Raw genomic sequence first — 16,706 nt, 5'->3', positions numbered from 1 at the left:
CACGCAGCGTGGCTGACTGGCACACACTACTGCACACTACTGTTGACATGTCAGAAAGCGTAGACCAGATTGAGATTCAAACGCCAAATCTTTCCATCACATTCCGAGCTAGTAACTTCACCCGTCACCTGTTGTAAGGTCCTGAGGTGAATAAGAGGGCTAGCAGATCCTGGACTGACCCGGCTCGGCACCACAACACTCCGGCCCACGTCAGTCACACCTAAGCTGCCCATGCAGCCTGACTGGAGGGCCACAGCTGCCAGTGTGTCTGCTGTTGTGTGTGTGCACGCATGAAGGTGAGCACAGTGTGTGTGTGTGTGTGTTTGTGTCTCCTTTCATGGCTTCAGAGTTTCTGATACATCAACACCTCCATGTCGTCAGTGTCAGGCGAGGAGTTCAGCAGCGTTGAGATTACTTTTGTGTCTGTGCGTGTGTGTGAGAGAGCGAGCGAGACGGAGCGGAGACAGATTGAGATGTCAGCCTCCTATTATAAGAAAAATGACTCACTCTTTCCTCACAGGTACAGTCCTCCGAGTGAGGATCACATAAAAAAACCCCCAAAGAGCTTTTCGGGGCTTTCGTAGTTTCGTTTGAGCAAACGCAGAGTGCCGAAGGGTCGGAAACGTTTTTTGGAGTTTTTTGTTTTGTTTCCCCTTCTCCCTGGTATCTGGTGATGTGGATAGGCGTGTTCCCTGACAACAGCCTTTACGCTTTACTGTTGTTCCTGTGAATCCAGGTGAGTGGGGCGCACCTAGGCGAGGATCACCTCCCAGGAATGTTCTTTGCCTGTACATTGTGTGGTTTGCCGCCTCCTCCGCGCTCTCGGCACGCAGGTGGCTTCCTGGACGAGGAATGCCATGCTTCCCCTGGAGGCTTTGTTTCATAATCAGTGCGGTGAAGCAACATACTGTACGACGGCAGTCGCTGAACGGAGCCGAGTGTCAGACATGTGAGCGCAGCCGCGTTTGAGAAGAGCTGGTGTAGAACAGTGAAGTTTTGGGGGTTTTTTTAGCTGTGAGGGGCTTAAATAACCAATGAGACAACACTCAATTTGATTATTATTATTATTTTTTAAATACAGCAGAGATCCTTTTGGAGAATGTTGCAGTATATTGACAAGAGCTAAAACGGTCAATTCCTTTTTAAAGCAGGTTGACAGAAAATTAATCAGCCTCTTAACTTTCTCCTTTTCTCAGTTTGACGTCGTCGTTAGTTGACCTTTGTGTTTTGTACAAAACAAGACATTAGAATCATCACCTTGGGCTTTAGGAACTTGTTTTTATGCTTTTTTTTGAGATTTCATAGACAAAACAAATGTATTTATGGAATTAACAATCAACAGATTAGTGCAGCTGGAATGTGGTTTTCTCTGACTTCCTGTCTGTTCTGCAGTAGCGATCCCCTCCCTCTTCCTCTCAGCGTCAACACGCTTGCACGACTCCTTTCTTTTTTCAAGGCAGCTCTCTTTGCCTCCTTCTTTTCTTCAAGGTTCTTCAAACCTTGGCAGGTTCAGTCCTCCATGACACGCGGTCGAGGACTCCTGGATTGAATCTTGCTTCTTTTGTTTTAGAAATAAATGAAGATTAGAACTTTTTCATATTCTACTATGCACCCAGATGTCATATTTAGTTATGCTAGCCTAGCAGCAAGGCTCTAGAGTTAGCTACGTTGGTTGATCCACCCCCTTCGGTCAAGACTGATGTATCATAACAACTATTAGATGAACTGTGAAATTCTGTACAAAGATTCACTCCGCTCATACCTGCAAAACTGATTGTCTCCCCTTCAGCCTTGGCTGCATCTTTAGTTTTGAGCGAATGGCCAATTGTTAGCATGCTAACACACTAAACTGTCTCTGTTGTTGTACCTTTCTCACCCTCAGATCACAAGATGATGGGATTGAACTGAGCGGGGCACCGGCAGCAGGACAAAGCGTTTGCAAATATTTGCCATTATCATCCAGCTAACCCGAGGCGACGACAGCTGGTTTAGAATCAGCCGAACCACCGCTTCAAACCTCGGCTAACTTCGACCCCCTCAGGAGGAGATGGGGAACTGACCAGAGGGCGTCAGGCAACAGAAAGGCAGCTCCTCCCCGCTTGTCCGCCATCAGCCATGGCGGGGCTCAAACGTCATCATGATGGGAAGATCGCCGGGCTGTACGACCTGGACAAGACGCTGGGCCGTGGACACTTTGCTGTGGTCAAATTGGCTAGACATGTTTTCACTGGAGAGAAGGTACGCCTGCACACGCAGATTCATTGCTAAGATGCCAGTAGTTGAATTTCTTCATTTTTTGAATAGCTTTAAGATGTTTTCAGCCCCACCCCAAGTGACACATACCATAGATGGTTGACGAGGAACACCTGCAGCGATCAGACTATTGTTGTGTCTTTAGATGAATGAATGTTGGATTATTTTGCCAACACGTGATGTTGATCGTGGCTTTTAGGAATCACGTAGTAGCACATCGTGATCTGTTTGCTGTTTCTAGATGTGTTCCCAGCCTTAAAAGACTGAACGCTAAATGCTTGTAGAGTTTCTGTTTTTGAATCATCGCAGTATCTTTGGCACAGCACTTCAGCAATTAACACAAGTATCAACAAGCTCGGCAGAACGCAAAACCGGCTGCTGATTGTTGTAGACTGGGGCAGATGTCTATCGTCACTTTCTCGTTATGCTGTTCCTCTAGGTCGCGGTGAAGGTGATCGATAAGACTAAGCTGGACCCGGTGGCCCGGGGACACCTTTTCCAGGAGGTGCGGTGCATGAAGATGGTGCAGCACCCCAACGTGGTGCGCCTCTACGAGGTCATCGACACGGCAACCAAGCTCTACCTCATCCTGGAGCTGGGAGACGGAGGAGACATGTACGACTGCATCATGAAGCACGACGGAGGCCTCACTGAGGAGGTGAGTGGGCTGTTTGGCAGCACAGTGACCACTAAGGTTTATTAGACTCTGTCTTTCAGCGGGCAGATGAAGGTTCTTCCTGCCTGCAGAGTTTAGTCTTTAGCAGTTGAGAACGAAGATCAATAAAGTATGATGTTAATATTAATCCTTCAACGGATGGGCCAGAATCACCAAAACATAAAGTCTTCAGGGAAAATAATTTGGATCTAGTTCTTTTTTTTTTTCCCAGACTGTCTTGTTGAAATGTAGTGAAGGACAGTTCAAAGTAGAGACTCACCAATGCACTGCGCATACAGATTCTTTAAAAACTCCTGACATCAGGAGGCAGCTGTGTGACACTGAGAGTTGAAACGATACGAGTAAAGAAGTTGAAAGAGGTTCGATGTTCTGCAATGGTTAATTGTGGCTTTCCACTGACAGCCTGTGTAGACTAACTGTGAGGGTAGCCAATAAGCAGGCAGCAGCAAAATCTTTACCGTCGAAATACGATAAAGTAAAAGTTGGCATGTTTCGTTAGGTCGGTGCAAAATTTACTGCGGACGATTTGATTGAAAATGATTTAATTCTTTGTGGCTTTGAAGGAAGACAACATTTCAAGACGTAAGCTTAATATTATACATTTTTGTTAAAGGTGCAATATGTGAGACTAGCTGAGTTCATACTTTCGGCAAATAGGGGCAGCATGTCACCAGATTAACAGCTGACTGCTGCCAACTGTATTTTGTCAATATATTCATGACTGTAGCTACTGACAGCTCGTTACCAGACCACCAAGCAAACGTTCAGGTTTACACTGCTAAACTGGAAAAACTGTTTTCAGGCCCTGGGCTAGCTAGCGTCAGTAGCTATCTCTGCAACACACACATGGATGTCTTTGACAAAACATCAAAACTGTTGTAGTTACTTTTGGAATGTTATAAACATTAGGTATTGTACCTTTTAAGGGGTTATAGTTTCTGAATTGTTCCTGTGTGTGTTTCCCAAATTGTTAAACTGTTGCTTTAAAGTGTCTATATGCTAGTGCTAGTTGTGACTGACAACGGCTGCTCTTAGCTAGCTGTCTTTGGCTGTCGCTAGCTACAATTGGCAAATTAGCTAATGGCTCCGATAGCCTCAGATACGTTGCTATGGCTTTACATCATCGTTTTTTTTCTCTCTCTAAGGTGGCCAAGTGTTACTTCGCCCAAATAGTTCACGGCATCTCCTACTGTCACCGGCTGCACGTGGTGCACAGGGACCTGAAGCCGGAGAACGTGGTTTTCTTCGAGAAGCAGGGCGTCGTCAAGCTCACCGACTTCGGCTTCAGCAACCGATTCCAGCCCGGGAAGACGCTCAACACCTCCTGCGGCTCGCTGGCCTACTCCGCTCCCGAAATACTGCTGGGGGACGAGTACGACGCTCCTGCTGTGGGTGAGTCTAAAGAGCTGACGGAGAGCCAGTGATATCTGTGCGTAATTATCAAAGTCGCTCAGTTGTTACAGCTGTCACCTTTACTGCAGTAGGACACTGTCTCAGTCTGTAGTCCAGTGTGTGTTCCCAGCAGCAGAACATGGTACAGTCCTTCCTCTACTGTACATCAGCCTGGCTGACTGATGCTTTCACATTCACACGCTCCTTATCTCCCGATATGACCTACTGATAGCGCTGCATGCACCTTGACCGCACTATACGACCCACAGTACTTTGGTTTGAACCTCGCAGACAACTTGGCACACTCACAAGCTTTATCAGCCAGCTGATAGGAGGAGAGGACCCGCTCAAAGTTCAGGAGGTGTCCGCGCACCTGGCACTTTGGAAATTAGACCAGAACTCAATCCACAGAATTGCAATCGTACACCTGCGGTTTATTTCAGTCTGCAGTTTTCGCCTTCATTACGCTCCTGCGCATAAAATATCTGATACCAGATCAGGCTGAAATTGGTTTCTTCAGCCTTCTCAGCACTCTTTTCCCTCCGCGGCTGCAGTGTACACACAACTCAAGCAGCCTCGCCATCATCCCTCCCATCGATAGCGGTGCCAATCCTTGCTGAGCCACGGCTTCGGTATTAAATTAAAATGTAATGAGGAAGAAATGAGACAGGCGTGCAGATTCTGGGTTGGGTTGGGGGGGGAACGACGACAGAAAAGAGACGAGGGAGAAAAAGCATCCGTAGTCCTTCTGTTTACCCAGAGGCCACTGCGTCAGAGCGTGAGAGAGGCACTTTCTATTTTTCTGACTGAGTGGATTTGCGGTAGCTATTTTCTTCCGTCTGCAGTTTGCTCCATCTCAGTCTGTTTTGTGCCAAGCCGATGATCCCAAATATTGAAGGTGGAGCGACGATGGTCTCTGTTATTGGACTGCAAGTGTTGGTTTGGGTGATCGTGTGAGTAGCTGGATATGTGAGGTCAGCTGTCCCGCGAAAGCCTTGTCTGAGCAGTTGACCCAGATGACAAATCTGATGTTTGTGGACATTTTCAGCACATGTGCATGTGTGTGTGTTCGTGTTCTGTTCTCCGCGGGGCTCATAATGCCTGCGCGCGCTATTGTTCATTCAGCTGAGATGGTGATGTTTTGATTGCGAGGATTATCCGCCCAGCCGAGATGTAACGTTGTGTGATTCCATCGGCGTCGATGCGGTGCGATGTGGAGCAGGCCGAATGGAGGCCAGCGGTCCCGACGTTTCAGGGCTCCGAGGTAACCTGGCCCGGGATGGCGTTGCTGCCGAGGTGCCCGCTGAGAGTCTGCAGGGTGCTGAGTTTTGCCGGTGACGCGCCAGGTGGCAGCGGGCCCAGTTTGTTGCAAAGATAAAGAGACTGTCCTCGCTCGGCTCTCTCAGGCCCGTTTGTTGCTCTTAAGAGGAAGTTCTGAAAATAATTTGAGAAGTGAAAAGTGATCCAAAACAGAGAGGGGAATGTTGCACCAGTTGTCAGGCCTGCAGAGCGCACAGACGGAGCCAATTAACAGGAGCCGAACACTCCAAACTGCCAAAAAAAAGAGGCATTTTCATTATACATTTATTTACTAATCCAATGTGTCAGTTGTTGTGCCACATGCAACATACTTAAGCATCATGTCTAGGGCTACGACAGTGATTTCAGTATTGGTTTATCTGTTTATATTCTTGAGTAATTTTGGTCAATCTATTTTGAAAGAATTGTGAAAAACACCCATCAGAAATCTTTCAGCTCCTGAGATGATTTATAATTGCTTTCCCCCTCCAACAGTTGAAACTCCAGGCTCAGGAATAGAAATGAATAGTAAAAGGGACAGCTCACCCCTCCAAATCAAAAAAACACATATTTTTCCTCTAACCTGTCGTGCTGTTTAGTTTTGAAGACATCGGCCAAAGAGATGTCTGCCTTCTCTGGAACATAACGGATCTAAGTGGCACTTGACCTGTGGCGTTCAAAGCAAATCATTTGAAAAACTCGACAGCAATGTCTGTTTACAGAATCCATGACCTGGTTTCTCAAGGTAATCCACAACCTTGGCAGCTTCGTGCAGGAGCTGTTTTCCTTCTACCAAACTACAGCTGACGAACGTCGCACAGCGGAGAAGGAAACGAGCATCTGCTGACGGACAAAAGGCTGAGCTAAACAGGCTTATCTAAGTCAGCAAGCTAAAGTTACAGCTCAGCCAAGGAGGACGCCGCTGAAACGCCTCCGTCTGCGCAGTGATACGTTGTAGTTCAGGAGAAAGAAACTAGTTCCTGCACGAAACTGCACAGAACAGTGTATGGCTATCTATCTGTATCTTTGGTTACTACTACTCAGAGCGGGATGTAAACATTAATGTGTCCTCCGTTGCAGAGCGGTTACATTAGCTAGCTAACTTAGCGCTTTCAGCTAGTCACTGACTAGATGCTCGTCTCCTTCTGCACGGTCCTCTGTAGGAGAAAAATAGTTCCTACATGAAACTGCCCACAACAAGATTTGTGGATTGTCTTGAGTAACAGGGGCACAAATTCCATAAAGAGACAATGCTGTTGACTGAGCGCAAGAAGCCATTTAGTTTCACTATATTCCAGAGAAGGCAGACATGTCTATGGTTCATATCTCCGAAACTCAGCCACTCATACCAAAGCCGTGTGGACAGACAGATGGCACCACAGGTCAGAGGGAAAATGGGCATTTTTGATTTTGTGGCGAGCCGTCCCTTTAAAGACACACGGCAAATGACTCAAAGACATTCTGAGGGCAGAATAATCAAACGAAAGTCTGCGAAGTCGTATTCTTGTGGGGACAGATTTAAGGAAATGTCAAACAAAGTGCAAGCATGTTTTCTGCACCTTTGGGAGCAGATTGATGGACTAACGAGCGCTGTGAAAAGACGACTGCCTCCATTCGCCTTTTGATGTTATGCAAGCGAGTGGTCTCTCTCCTTTTTGTCTCCAGTAAATGGAAATTTAAATATAGATTTCTCCCTCTCTCTTTAAGGAGCACAAGCTGCACTTCAAAAAAAAAAAAAAAAAAACTTACCTAATAGCAATTACAAAGAACATATCCTGACCACATGCATAATTCAGAGCATATCTCTGAGCATAATGAACGCTCGCATGTGGGAGGGTTTTTTTTTCTTTTTTTTTTTTTTTATCTAGAGAAAGATGTTGCATAATGATCAGCAGGGCAGGATGCAGAACTTGGCCTCGGGGTTAACAGTGTCAAGACACAAGGGAGTGGTTGTTGGTTATCTCAGGGAAGCAATTTGGTGTGAAAATGCAACGCAGGAAAGCAGAAAGGGATGTTTATGCTCCCAGCTGTCACCAATAAGCACCCGGCGTTGTTGTCTCAAGTAATGTACATTGACGTGAGTGGTGTTGTCCAGAGACGTGTCAGCCATCTGGTTTATAAATAAAGTTATCGAGGAAGGAAGTTTGGCGGACCGCTGACGCAAGTAATGAGGGAGCAGGGTCACGGTTGCTAGGATACATTGGCTAGGGGTAAGATGGTGGTGGGGACTGCAGCAGCAGCAGCGGCAGCGGCAGCGTTTGCTCCCTCCATCAGCAGCATGAGACGCTCCTTCACAGCCTCAGAGCAATAAATACTCGCCACCCACAGCAAACTGGCACGTGTACTTTACCAGATTGAAATCTCCAGCGTATCCTGGCAGGCTGCTGCTGCTGCGATATGAGGAAATGTGAAAAGACACGTCGGCAGGGATGTTGAGGAGGATAAACCCACTTAGGATCAGTTTACAGCCTCTTCTTCTGGATATTTCGCCGGTTTAGTCATCGAGATTTCAGCTGTTCTGTCTTAGAAGAAAGAGTGTTTTACATGTCTTAATATTTAGAGAAAGAACTGTTACTTGGCCTGTGCAGCCTCAGCAACCATGTTACAGAAAAACCTCAAAGGGGAAAAAGTCAGTTATTGAGTTCGATCAGATAGTGATCACTGGACAGAGTCTGCTGCAAGAGTCAAATAGAACAGAAAATGCAAATAAAAAGACAGAAAAGACTGCACTTACTAAATGTTTTATGTTTACATTAGTCAAATGACTTTTTTTATATTAAAGCAGTCACTCTTAGTGACAAACCCAGAGACAACTATCACCTCTGCTGTTCCCCTCACGTTTACATATCTTTTTAAGCATCTTTCAGCACACTGTTTTGGTTTCACAGCCCAAAACTTCATTGCTTTGGTCCACTCTCACTGCTCTCATCAATCTCCAGCCTCAGCAGGAAGAAAGCTGTAAGCTGCTCAGAGAAAACGACCATATGCTTACCTGCCTTGTAGAAAATGGCATACAAAGGTAGCAGCTAGCTCATCTCACCTAACCAGACCTCTGCAGCACTGGAGAAAGTTCTGGTTGCACCAGTTTTCATTCCGGCATAATGGGAGAAAAAAAACAGTCTGGCTCGTTTGTATTTCTGCCTGTGGGAATTGTGTGAGGGAACTTGTTTTGCTTGTGGTTAGCTTCTACAGTTAGCAGCCAGGTTAGTGTTGGGGTAACGTAGCATTTTCATTGCGCATGGGGATTCTGAAAACGGTAACACGCAGATAGCTGGAGGGAAAGAACGCCAGCTGAGCTCACGGTGGCTGACCAACAGTCAGACTAGCAGCTGGCTAGCCATGAACACGACTCTGAAGTAATGCTAATGCTGCGACGTCAGCTGGATTTGTGTATAGACTGTTTGCTAACATGTTGGCCACAAGTTAAGAAGGTAATAATGTCAATATGCCAGCTTGTTACGCTGCCTCCAATGGGCAACAAAAAAAATCAGTAAACCTTGCTTTTAAAATAAAGAGGAACAATAAATCACCTGTGTTTTTCTGGCACACAAGCTGACCATAAAGAAGAAGAAGTGGTTAATCAGCTGTTTTCATTATGTTTTAAACGGCATTGCTTTAGACTGCACTGCGTGTAAAGCCCCAAATCCTACAGTAATTTTTCCAGGGTGTCTGTGAAAAAGGGGTCAACGTACAGACGAGTAGGTAGTCGGCATACAACTGGCGAATGTGTGTCAGTGGACCATCCGGCTGACCAGAGCGACCGAGAACGCCCAGAGTGCAACGCTGCTCATTTAAACGGATAATCGGACCAAGAGAGCTGTTCCATGAAATCAGCATTTGCGTGAAGCTCTGAGGGATGAACGCGTTAACCCACTTTCCTACGACTGTGTGTTTGTGCGGGAGGGCGTGCATGCATGTATGCGTGAGCGTGACGCCGGCGGCAGGCAGCAGTGCAGAGCCTCATCCTCGGTTAGACAGATGTGTCCTAAGCCAGGACATGTTTATGGAAATGGCTCTGATCGAATATGATTCACGCTTCATTTGAGCTGGGGGGAGAATGCTCTTGTTTCTTTCTTTTTTTTTCTATATGTAGGTCACTAAGCAGAAAGGACATTTCTGCTTCATTTTGTTGGTCTGTCGTCCTTATTTTTATTTTCATTTCCGTGGCAATCCTTAAAAAAATGAAGACTCAGTTCTCATATTATGTGCCACGCAAGGATGTTTTGGTTGACGGACATTCTCTCTGTGTCTCTGCAGATATCTGGAGTCTTGGGGTCATCCTCTTCATGCTGGTCTGTGGTCAGCCCCCCTTCCAGGAGGCCAACGACAGCGAGACGCTCACTATGATCATGGACTGCAAATACACAGTGCCTCCAAACATCTCCCATGCATGTCGAGAGTGAGTAACACGCACGCGCACATACCCACACGGATGGACGGAGTACTCTGCAGGTGCTGCATATTTCATGCTTGTAGATGTGTGAAGAGAAAGAGGAGCGGCCTCTCTTATGCTTCTTCCTCGTTGTCCTGCTCTTCACTCGCTGCTGCTGCAGTCAGCTGCTCCGCCGGAGATGCAGCGCTGCGTTAAGTGTATCTAATGCACCCTTCAAATCGGCCCCTCTATTTTTAACATTGTGAGGGTTTAACGATTGCCTCAAGGCAGAGCTGGGAAAAATGGCCGATGAATACATTTGGAATGACTGTAGCTTTGAAAACACATTGTCTTTGGACACGGCTCTTTTAGTTCATGCTGGCTTTCGCACCACGGCACTTTAAATGTTGGCGTGTGTCCTGGTTGATATGTTGTTGTCATGTGTATTTGAACCCGTGTGGACGTGAGGAAACTGCACTTTTTCGTGTGAATGATTCAGCCAGTGAAGGAAGTTATGCTACCAATCTTAGTGGTAATCTTAGCTAGACAAGCAAAGTACAGCTTTTTATGTCTCAATATGGCGCTTCAACGTGGAGTCACAAAAGAAAGATTTGATGGATGGACCGACAAGGAAGCTTAGTCTTAGTCTGAGGTTCGGCAAAAACAGCCATAGCTTTGTCATACATCAGCCGACTAATCTGCCCAATTTTTAGTTTGTTTTTAGGTATAAACGCAGACAACAATGCGCTCAAGAAACATATCGGCTCACTCAAAGTTCCTGGGTAGAAAAATAAGATTGGCTAACTTTGGAGATTGTTTGTTTGAAACCTGTCTGAATGTCTAAATGCTCATGTTGGTTTCACAGGCCGACTTATTTCGGTGGTCCTGTCTCAGATTTTCAGGAATTAACATGGCGAGAAAAATGTTATTACAAATACAAAATGTGCCAAAAACCCAAATATCATGTGATGTTTCCTCCTGCCTGCTCATGAACATGAAAGAATCATCCATAACACTATGGTAACATTACCGTGTGTCTAAACACAGCTGGAGAACATAATAGATGCTTCTGAAGTTCCTCTGTGACACTGATCCCCGTGTGACTCCCTCCAGTCTTATAGCCCACATGCTGCAGCGGGACCCCAAGAAACGAGCGACCCTAGATGAGATCGAGGCCCATGAATGGCTCCAAGGCGTCGACCCCTCCCCGGCCACCAAGCTGTCCACCCCTCTGGTGTCGCATCGCAGCCTGTCGGAGGAGGAGCACGGCTCCATCATCCAGCGCATGGTGCTGGGCGGCATCGCGGACCGAGACACCATAACTGAGTACGTACGAGCCCCTCTGTCTCACACATGAGTTAACATGCAGCTATTCTTTCATGTGTAATCTCCGCCACGGTCCACGAGTCCAACTGAAGCTTGATTTGAGTGTCGTCAGCAGTTAAATAACCATTAACAACCAGCTGTCAGTCAATCCTGAGCTGTTGCCATGTCATATTAAATCTCCACCCTCATCACTTCCTTCTGACTCACAGTCAGGGTTTGGTGCAGATCTGCGTGATGACATTTGAGTGTGTGCGTGCATGCTTGCCTTGTGTGTGTGTGTGTGTGTGTGTGTGTGTGTGTGTGTGTGTGTTTTGGAATTCAAATTGATTTCTCTCCCCCATCTTCTCAGGGCTCTGGAGTCGAATCAGTACAACCACATCACAGCTACATACTTCCTGCTGGCCGAGAGGATGCTGAGGGAGAGGCAAGAGAAGGAGCAACACAGCCAGACACGATCACCCAGCCCGAGCAAGGCCCAGTTCAGGTACACACACACACACACACACACACACACACACACACACACACACAAACAAGCATTTGTTGAGACGGACAGGGTGCTGCCTCTGCAGTGTTGCGTACTGTCAGTTTCCAGTAGACAAGTTTGACAGCAGATGGACAGACGGAGCCTTTTTCCTGCAGAGAATGAAGGACGGCCTGAGAATAGACGCAACAGTACCAGGGATTTACCACCAGAAATATCTCGAAACAAAACAGAAAGCAGCTTCTCTTTTCCTCGCTTGAGGAAGTGAAAACTCATGAATGTTTATAAAATGCGATGGCCGATGCTAAAATTGGAATAACGGCAAAATAAACGAGTATTTGAAGTGTTTCAGTACATTGGGAAATAAATCTTTACGTAATTCTTACTTTTTATATTTTTTATTACTAGCAGCTGGATATCTGGTCAGCATTGGCCCCTGTTCATAAAAACTTAATAGCCAAGAACTAATAATGAAATAAAGAACATGAAACATGAACATAAGGTATATATTCTGTTCTGTATTCTGCAGCACAGACCACGCTGCAGCTCTTGTGGTTCATATCTTGTATCTTACTTAGCCAAACATTTCCTATCACGCTATCTCAACTGGTTAAAAGGTAACTTTTCACAATTTAACATATTAAAGTGTGTTAACAGGTATTGGCAGGCACTTCTGAATATGTGAAAAAAGCAGTATAAACCAGGTTTTGAAAAGAACTGTCTGCCTACATTACCCAGAATGCAACTTAGCCACTGAATGACATCACTGGAGGCAGTTTATCGGATTACATGCGGTGTCCTCTGAAGTTATAAAAGGCTTTATACTGCTTTATTTCACATATTCAGAAGTATTCCCAAAGACCTGTATACACACTTAATTTGTAGAAGATTTCCCTTTTAAGTGTATTAACAGTGCACACATTCATTTAAAGTTTCAGAGTTTACACAACTGGTGAGGTTTTACCCCAGCATATATTTGATTTGGTGTAATCGAATACAAAAGTATGATGTTTCCTTTCCAATTATATGACCCTGCTTATAATAAAGGGCTGATATTAAATTAAAACCACTCAAAAATAATTCAGTATTAACAGTGTCATCATTTAGCTCTTGCTCAGATAGAGAAACATGACTTATGTTGAAAAGTTACTGTCAGCTAAAGGAATAGTTCTGCATTTTCTGAATTATGCTTTCTTTTTAAGAGATTTAGATAACAAGATTGATACACTAGCTTAGCTAACATACAGCTGCTTTGCTTAGCTTAACATAAAGACTGAAAAACAGTGGGAAACAGCTAGCCTGTGACAAAATCACCCACCAGTACAAGCTCACTAATTTACACATTAAAACATTCTTTTACACTTGTTTTTTGGTTTGAAGTAAAAAAAAAAAACGGTGTAAGTACAGAGCTGAAATCGTGGAGTGATTAGCTTAGCTTAGCATAAAGGCGGAAGGAAAAATATTTCTTCTACATGTAATTGCAGTTGGGATACGTAATGTGATTATTTTGGCATAACAGTAAGTCCATTAGTGAGCTGAGTGGTGTCGATGTGCAGCCGGGCTAGCCGTTTTTTTCCATTTGCATGCTAAGCTTAGCTAGCTCTCACTCCAACTTGACAGACAGACATGAGAGCAGTATCAATATTGTGCTTGAATTTTTGGAAAGAAAACAAAACAAATAAGTGTGTATTTGAAAATATTGAACAACAGTTTTTGTCAGAGTTCAATAAAATGATTTTGGAATGTTTTTTGTAGCTCTGAATATTTAAATTCAGAGCTACTAATTGGGTTCAACCCACTAAACCTTCTGTCCTGTGTTTGTTAAATCATTAACAGGCAGTCCTGGCCCACCAGAGTCGATGTTCACCAGGATGTCAGTGATGGCTTGGGGGGTCCGAGTATCTCCCACCCTGGGGGGCCACAGTCCCCTGCCCGCAGCGCTGAGAGCCTCCACAAAGGCCCCAGGCCCAAAACAGCCCTGCCAGACCTCAGCCAGCGGCACGAGAACCACAGCTCGGCACTCAGCCAGCAGCAGCCAGCACGACAGAACCAGGAGAGGGGGCTCCGGCCTCTGGTGAAACCCCTCTCCAACCCCCTCAGGCTGGGCTCTCTGGCCTCAGTGGGCCCTTGCAAACCTCGTAGTCCCAGTCTCTTCAGCGTGGAGGAGGATGAGGAAGAGGAGATCGATGAAGACAAATGTCTACCCCCGTCTACACTACCTGCTCAGGTGGTGCTTCGTTGCAAAACGTCATCATCATCTGCATCTTCCTCTGCCAATCGGCTGACATCCCGGATGAGTGCGCCGGTTCTCAACCAGATCCATGAGGAGGATAAAGAGGATGAAGAGGAGGAGGAGAGGAGGGAGCTGTGTGGATTTGGCCCGCCCAAACCCAGCCTCAGCCTCAACCTGAACTCTAGAATACCATCGCCATCTACGCTCATGTCGTCACCTAAAACTGTCAGCGTAATAGCGCCGGTTGCTGCGTTCACCCCAAGCTCAGAGACTAGTGACGATGAGACAGAAAGTCACCATAAACCAGAGACGGCATCTATAGGTGGACAACGGGATGAGAGAGAAGGGAGGAAAGAGGATAGAGAGAAAAGGGGATCAGGGCAGGGCAGTCCCTCCAACTGTGCCAGTCCTGGATCGGTTTCGGGCCAAGGCAAGGGGACAGCCAAAGCTGCCAGCGGTCTGGTGGAAAGCCTTAAGCTGATGAGCCTGTGCCTGAGCTCTCAGTTCCACAACCTGACGGGGGGAGGAGGGGGAGGTGATGGCGGCGGCAGCAGGGGCGTTGTTGGGGCGGACACCCAGGAACGCCCAATGTGGCGGATGTGCATGGGCGGCTCCACCGGTAGCTTGGATAAGGTGTCGCTCCTGGGTGGCCCCTCACCCAGGGGGAACCTGTACAACCAGCCCCCACTAGGAGACACACTGGCAGACCCCCTTCTGGAGGGCGCCTGCACGGGCACGCTGAGGCTAGGAGAGCTGGACCTGGCCAGGGAGAACCACAGGAACATGAAGAACCGCGTGCTGCAGATGCCCCTGAGCGACAAGACTCTGTCCGTCAACATCCACCGGAGCCCCAAGGAGGGTCTGCTGTGCACTCCGACCGCTCACAGCTGCTGCCAGGTCATCTAGAGATCCACAGACAGCCGCTCCATCAGCTGCCGCACCTCCACACTCCTCAACTCTCGTCAGTACATCCCCTTGTCAACTTGCTTTTGTTTCAGTCACGTCACCACCGGCTCATGAGTTCACTTTATCGTTTGCATTTAGCGCCGTTTCCTGTTATTTAACACTCACGGTGGATAACTGGGGGGAAAGTCCAAATGCCAACCTTGCACATTTAGAGACGCAAAGAGTCTCCACGGAGGAGAGCGGGTGCCATGCCAAGTATGTGAAGCACTTTCATCAGATTAAACAGAACACTAAGGGGACATTTTAACCCGCTGGTGAGTTTTAAATAAAAGACATAAGTATGGAAAGGGATTCAGGAGGTGCTCACATCCCTACTCTTGCACACTTCTAATAAATACTGTATGTACACATTACGTGCACGTCCACATACACACCTATATCACTCTGTGGTCAGCTGATCAAAGGGAAAGCTAATGAGCTGGTGAGTTCAAGTATCATGTTACATATCGGCTTTTGTTGTACTTGATGCTGGTTTTTTTTTAACGTTCTGATTTTTAAAAAATAATTTTTGGAGACAATCATTTTATCTGTTTGTTTTTTTTAAAATTCTGACTGAAAGAGTGAAGTTATGACTGTTTTCATTCACATGAGGATGAACAACAGGGTGAAAATGAACAGCAGCACTTACGACGTACGACGGTGGCACACAGTATTTTGTAGTCTATCACTGTTTTATTTTTCTATCTCGAACGTGCTCCGCAGACTCGGAAAGAAAAAAAAAAACGCACACTCAACTTGTCAAGTCTCTGCGCAGCTACACAGCAGAGTTTGTACATATGTGAATATTCTCCTAGCAGTTCTCTGTACCTATAGTATAGATGGTAAAGTTGTATTGCAGTAGAAACCTGAATACTAGATCCTTATACACCATTATTCTCCACTTCTACGGGATATTCAAGGTTTTGGTTGAACCCCGAGTCAGAAATGTGTTTGACAGCTTAAAACAATCATTGAAATAGATTTAAAGGTTGCATAATGTAAAAGCAAGATATCGATGCTTCTTGTTTTTTTTATTATAAAGCAGGTCTGGGTGCTATATAAAAACATAAAGTCTAAATCAGAGAGATGCACAAGCTGTATAGAGGAGCTGCAGCAATGGACAGTAAGAGAAAAAATAAAAAAACAATGTATTTTTCTAAATATGAAAGCATTTAGACATTTTCAAGTGGACATCCAAAATAAAAGTACACACCTGAAAATGAGCATAATATGGGATATTAAATCTCCCCTGAAGCCAAGAAGACTAAATTATTCTAAGGGGAACGGCAGCTCTTTAAATCAGCGAACGCCCACCGGGTGAAACCTCAAGCTTGAACGTCCCGTAGCTCTCCAGGATCACGGTAGCCACTGTTGTAGCGTATTCCAAGACAAAAACAACAAAAGGGGTTTTAAGAGAACATAACAACGACGCCCCCCTCAAGTATCGGTCTGTGTAACTGGATGTGTGACCCACCCCTAGTGGAATATATAACTTGACAGTGCATGTGTTTTTGCTGTAGCAACCCTATTCTTACCCACTGAGGTCAATCCACCTGCTGTATCTACCTAAGTAACAGATTCAAACGGTCACTTTACTGTAGCCTCACAGCAATACCAGCGACTGCAAAATGTACAACAAAAATGGATGTGCCATAAAATCTGTCTTGAGCATATTGTACTGTAATGTATATGATAGAGATCTATTAAAATGAAATGACGTGAATGA

At 45.8% G+C, this 16,706-nt stretch overlaps 1 protein-coding gene across 1 annotated transcript; it reads left to right on the top strand.

Annotated features, from left to right (window-relative positions):
* The first annotated feature begins 1,882 nt into the window (after nt 1-1,882).
* On the top strand, nt 1,883-16,706 carry LOC115578721 (SNF-related serine/threonine-protein kinase-like). The gene is made up of 7 exons (XM_030411823.1): nt 1,883-2,238; nt 2,693-2,911; nt 4,075-4,321; nt 9,878-10,019; nt 11,106-11,318; nt 11,668-11,802; nt 13,639-16,706. The coding sequence occupies exons 1-7, from the start codon at nt 2,116-2,118 to the stop codon at nt 14,939-14,941; spliced, it is 2,382 nt and encodes a 793-aa protein (XP_030267683.1). The 5' UTR covers nt 1,883-2,115; the 3' UTR covers nt 14,942-16,706.

Source organism: Sparus aurata, chromosome 3 (assembly GCF_900880675.1).
Source record: "Sparus aurata chromosome 3, fSpaAur1.1, whole genome shotgun sequence".
Taxonomy (NCBI): Eukaryota; Metazoa; Chordata; class Actinopteri; order Spariformes; family Sparidae; genus Sparus; species Sparus aurata.
This window is presented reverse-complemented; position numbering and strand designations above follow the sequence as displayed.